The sequence below is a fragment of the Gobius niger genome (genome assembly GCF_951799975.1).
Source record: "Gobius niger genome assembly, chromosome: 2".
In the NCBI taxonomy this organism is placed as follows: domain Eukaryota; kingdom Metazoa; phylum Chordata; class Actinopteri; order Gobiiformes; family Gobiidae; genus Gobius; species Gobius niger.
Window position 1 is genome coordinate 36,779,467 of NC_136853.1, and position 6,236 is coordinate 36,785,702.

General features: G+C 36.8%; 1 protein-coding gene across 1 annotated transcript in view; it reads left to right on the forward strand.

The window, feature by feature from the left end:
• ahcyl2b (adenosylhomocysteinase like 2b) overlaps positions 1-5,999 on the forward strand; it is a gene marked incomplete at its 3' end in the record, with an annotated part of 44,894 nt that extends 38,895 nt beyond the window's left edge. The window contains exon 17 of the mRNA XM_079551304.1: positions 4,714-5,999. Coding sequence (XP_079407430.1) covers positions 4,714-4,720 — 7 coding nt within the window. The remainder of the gene's footprint in view (positions 1-4,713) is intronic.
• Between the last annotated feature and the right edge of the window lie 237 nt (positions 6,000-6,236).

The window sequence follows — 6,236 nt, forward strand, 5'->3', positions numbered from 1 at the left end:
TGGAAAAGAGGGTGACTGATTTGGAGCAATATACGAGGATGAACGACGTTATTGTGTCTGGTCTCAACATCAAACCCCGATCTTACGCTCGGGCGGTGGTCTCCGTTAACGGAGGCGTGCCCGAGCAGCAAGAGGAACGCTCTACGGAGCTACAAGTTGCTGCTTTCCTGCAGACGAAGGGGATCGAGCTGGATATCAATAGCATTGAAGCGTGTCACCCGCTGCACAGGAAGAATACCTCCGACAGACCCGCTGTCATAATGAGATTTGTCAACAGAAAGGATAAAACAGCCCTGCTCAAACAAGGATACAAGCTAAAAGGCTCAAATGTCTACTTAAACGAGCACCTCACCAAGCACAATGCGGACATAGCAAAAAAGGCCCGTTACTTGAGGAAACATCAAAAGATTCAGAAGACATGGACAGCAAGCTGTAAAGTATTCATCAAGTTGAACGGGACCCCAGAAGAAGCCAAAGTATTGGTGATCAGTAACTTGGAGGATCTGGAAAAGTATGAATGAAAGGTGGTCACATGAGGTAAACACACAATGACTTCCATGTATACAGACCACTCATCAGTAGCAGAGAACAATAACAGCTTATTCCAGATGATACATGACAATGAGAATCGTGAACTATGTCTTTCACAATATACTGAGCATAATACACTGGATCTAGAACATGACATAGACCCGGACAACAACTTCTTCTCCTCCAGGAACAATATATGTGGTTATTATACGGAAGATCAATACAATAACTGTATTAAGCACGACGGGAATCTCTCCATTATTCACTTTAACAGTAGAAGCCTATGTAAAAACTATGACAATATTAGAGATTACCTGAAGCAACTTTTTCAACCATTTAGCATCATTGCTGTAACTGAAACTTGGCTTAAAGAAGATAGAGACATGAACTATGAATTGGAAGGTTATGAAGCCAATTTCTTTAACAGACAAAGAAGAGGAGGAGGAGGAGTCGCTTTGTATGTCGACAAAAAATTAAATTATAAGATAGTGGAAGAAATGTCAATGTCTGTGGACAATATCTTGGAATGTATCACAATTGAAATAAGTATGAAAAGAATGAAAAATGTAATTATTAGCTGTGTATACAGAGCCCCTGGCTCTAACATTGAAGAGTTTCAAAACTGGCTGGAAAAAACGTTTTCTACAAAAAGCAACAAAAGAGTATTTATTTGTGGAGACATAAATATTGACATATTAAATCCGCACAAGCATAAAGTAACAGAGGAATTCATTAACACCATGTACAGTCTGAATCTTTATCCAAAAATAACTAGGCCCTCAAGAATAACTTCACATTCAGCCACTCTCATTGACAATATATTTACTAATGACATTGATGCTATTTCATCAAGCGGTCTATTAATCAATGATATTAGTGACCATTTACCTATTTTTGTTGTTACTGCTCTGAGTGTAAATGAAAAAGGTTTGGAGAAAAAACAGTACTATAAGCGATTACGATCTGAAGAGGCCATTATTGCTCTTAAAAATGAGTTGCTTTCCCAGGATTGGAATGCCATATATCAATATCAAGATGCAAATTATGCGTATGATGAATTCTTAAAAATATTCAACAAGTTATTTCATAAAAATTGTCCAATTATTCTGCACAATAAAAGGGCTAAATTTAGAGCTCACGCATGGATGACAAAGGGTCTACAGAAGGCTTGCAAAAAGAAAAATATGTTATATAGAGAATTCATAAGAAGTAAATCAAAGGAAGCTGAGGTTAAGTATAAAACCTACAAAAACAAACTAACTACTATATTGCGAAACTGTAAGAAAGAATATTTTGGGAAGTTATTAGATGATAATAAAAATAATGTGAAGGAAGTGTGGAAAATATTAAATAGCGTTATAAGTAAGAAAACTAAATCAGACACCTATCCAAAGTATTTTATTGATAATAACAAAGAGGAGCACAATATGGCCCAAGTGGTGAACGGTTTTAATCATTTTTTTGCTCATGTTGGCCCAGATCTGGCAGCCAAAATCCCAGTGAATAGCACATGGGAAAATAATCAGTTAATAGACAGAAACCCGCATTCAATGTTCCTCAACCCTGTGGATGAAATGGAAATTATTAATGTAGTTCATAAATGCAAAGGTAAAAAATCTACAGATTATAATGAGGTAGACATGTCTTTAGTGAAGCAAATAATCGAAGAAATTGCAAAACCATTAGCATATATCTTTAATTTATCATTTCAAGCAGGAACTGTCCCAGACCATATGAAAATAGCTAAAGTAATACCCTTATTTAAATCTGGTGATAAGCATCATTTTAATAATTACAGGCCAGTGTCTCTATTATCACAGTTTTCGAAGATATTGGAAAAACTTTACAATACCAGACTGGAAAAATTTATTGAGAAACATAATCTGCTTGATGAGAGTCAATATGGTTTTAGAGGGAACAGGTCCACTGCAATGGCTGTATTGGATTCAATAGAAGAAATAACTAAGCAACTGGATCAAAGCAACATGGTAGCTGGGCTATTCATAGACTTAAGAAAGGCATTTGATACAATAGATCACAGTATTTTATTTAAAAAGATGGAGCTGTATGGGATTAGAGGGGTAGCTTTGAATTGGATAAAAAGCTACCTAGAAAACCGAAAACAGTTTGTTAAACTAGGAGAACATTGCTCTACATATTTGGATACCACCTGTGGAGTCCCCCAGGGTTCAGTACTAGGACCAAAATTATTTATTTTGTATATTAATGATTTGTGCAAAATTTCTCATTTGTTTAAAGCTGTTTTATTTGCAGATGATACCAATTTATTTTGCTCAGGAGATAATTTGCAGCAATTATTAGCTGATCTAAATAGCGAAATTCTTAAGCTAAAGACTTGGTGTGATATCAACAAATTATCACTAAATTTGACAAAAACAAAGATAATGTTATTTGGGAATTATAAAGATGATGTACAGGTACAGTTAAATATACAGGGGGTAAATATAGAACGTGTTAAAGAGATAAAATTCTTAGGCGTTATTATAGACGAAAAAATAAACTGGAAAGCGCATATTCAATATATACATAAAAAAGTAGCAAAAAGTATAGCTGTATTAAGCAAGGCAAGGCAGGTCTTAAATTCAAGGGCTTTACAAACGCTTTACTTTTCTCTTCTCTCGCCTTACTTGACATATTGTGCTGAAATTTGGGGTAATAATTATAAAACTACTTTACAACCAATATTCATCCTTCAAAAAAGAGCAATAAGAACAATTTATAACGCTGGTTACCGAGACCACACCAATCCACTGTTTATCAAAGCCAAGATTCTAAAACTTCAAGACATGATAAGTTTTAAAACTGCTCAATTAATGTACAAAGCTAAAAATAAGCAACTACCTCTAAAAATTCAGCAGTTGATTTCTGAAAGAGAAGGAAAATATCATTTAAGGGGCTTGGATCACTTTAAAATTGCCCATGCCCGGACATCCAGAAAAAGTTTCTGTGTGTCCGTTTGTGGTCCTAAAATATGGAATAAATTACACGTAGACCTCAAACGATGTCCAAATATCAGACAGTTTAAATATCAATACAAAGAATGGATATTCTCTAAGTATGTATCAGAAGAAAATCTCTAACTTTTCATGTTCAGCTGTTGCAAACCTGATGTTGATTGGTAGTATTCACACTGTATATGACAACTTGATTTAGATCACAGCGCTCAAATTACTGTTTTAAGGAAGCCTAAAAAGTAAATAGGAAAAGAGACGGACAGTACTTAAAAGGGGTGGGAATAAATAAGTGTTTACTTCCCCCCACTCCTTTTCGGACAGCCTAATTTAAAATGTGCAAAAGGTAAAACAAAATTGTTTGTACTAAGATGTAAATGTATTGAGTTGCACGTCTGAAACTGAGCTCACAACTGCCACAATCATGGCAGGTTGTATTTTGAGTTCGTATGAGTTTGTGTTTTTATGTTTTGTTTATAGTCCGAATAAAGATTATTCATCATCATCATCAAAATAACTGTGTTGCTCACTTGCTGGGAGGCCAAAGACACCGAACTCTGACTGCAACAGGAGCAAAGCTGTAGTTGCAGTCGCAGAATAAATGTGGCAGCCCAGAATGCCAAGTTTGAAAGGGGGAAAGATTGCCTGATTAAATACACTAACCATGCCCTACCTTCTATCACTACTGCTGGGTGAAAATCACCCAAACATGTGCCTGTAGGAAAAAGTTGTTTTTTTGTGTGTGTGTGACTGAGCGCACGCACAAAGACCAGACAGTTACACATCAACTCGTCTAAGCTCAGGTAAGAACATTTCTCAGTATGGAAAAACAGTGGCCTGTTCCTTTAAATATCGGTGTTATGAATTTACATTGTGGTAATTCTGGTTTGAAATTTCATGACCTTAGTTGGTGGTCATGTTGGACTGAAATGAGGTAGTTTGAGATCACATAGCATTTAGTTTAGGATCGACGGGAGGTTCTCAAACTGCGGTTCATTTCATTTTTATTTGGAGATAACTTAATGTATGCTATGCTTGTAGATAAGTTGTGTGGGGGGCGTGATTTTGTCCTGATTTGATCTCAATTTGGGCCTGGTGGTTTAACAATGTCACAAACGGAGATTGTACTTGGTGTGAAACACTGGGTTAGGTGATACATTTTATTTATCTATTTGCTATTTTAACTCAGCATTTTTTCCTCTCTTTTCAGGTATTAAACCGTGTTGGAGCTGGATTTCTGAAATCCCAGTGTACTCTACAAACTGCACAGACTCAAAACGGAAGTGGAGAATAAAGACCGCTGTAAGACGTCAGACACTTCTGCTTTCACACGGGAACGGGGGAGGAGCTCGGAGCCTGTGGGGTAAACACAGGGGGGGGGAACAGGGCACTACCTTTCCTGCTTTTGGGACTGAATCTATTAATTTATTCAAGCTTGACCACACTTCCTATGACTTAAAAACTTTCTGAAGCTGCTCCTACCATTCATCACTCGCTATCTGTCCAGCTTCCTATTCCTCATTCATTCATTGCCATTCTCTCCACGCCTATTGACGCCCCCAAATGTGTGTCAAGTTGTATGTTGAACCTCCATCCTCTCGTCTCATTGCCAGATTTATATTATTGACTATTCTAGATGACATTATTGATGGTTAAAGTTAGATGGAATCTGTGAGAAAGATGAACTTTAAAAGATTTAGTGACGGACACAATTCCTGTTTATGTCGTCTTTTCTACCTGTGCTGATGATGATGATTATTTTTGCTTTTATTTCTTGTGTAACGTTACGAGGGCGGGGCTAAATGTTGTGGGATGGGCTAAGTGGGATCTCAGGGTCCAGTCATTTTGAGATTCATTTTTAAAACTTTTTAGCGTAATTTGTCCCTGAATAAGCCAGAAATTAAAACTCAAGGTAAAACTGGCTCATTGCTACAGTAGTGTTGAAGCAAGTATTTCAAGTTAGTGATTACTACTACTACTACTACTATTACGTCTGTAAGTATTAGACACATGGAGGGCCATCTTTATAGGGGGTGAACTGTATTTATGTACAATGTGTTGTTTTGTTTTTTTTCATTTTCTCCAATACTTTTTTGTTTTCGTACCTCACCTTGTATCATCACTTTTGGAAGAAAAAAATGTTTCATGTTTTAAATCTACATGTGTAAGAAATGTTGCTCACTATGAATACTGTGATAAAATACTTAGAGAAACCAAATGCACAGAAAGTTTGCCTCCAGATCGGTACTCCTCGAGTAAGTCTTCAGTCAGGTCATCTCCTCATTTTGATCCTGCTCATCTCGCCTTACCACAACTGTCCGGTACGCCATGGGTTTATTAATACAATGGGGAAGAAGAAAAAAAAAACGCAGCTTTGGCATCCATGTTGTTAAAATTGTGTCTTTTTAAGGACCTGGAGCAAACACGATATGACTTGTTCTTCCATTCAGAAATTTTATATCAAATTATACCTGACATCTGTTATATTATGCTGCAGCCTATTTCAGAAAACAAACGCTTTATTCTTTGCAGAAATCTATTCAGACAAGTACCCATGACATCATCACGTTTTAGGATGTGATGATGTCATAATGTCAGATGGAGGGCAGGTGCCAAAACTCGGACTGCATCGCGACATAGAAGCGGGGCGTGGCTTCGCCGAGGGGGGGGAATAAAAGAGTGAAAAATTGTGTTTCCCAAAAGATTCTTAGACATTTTCTGGTGAAATATAAA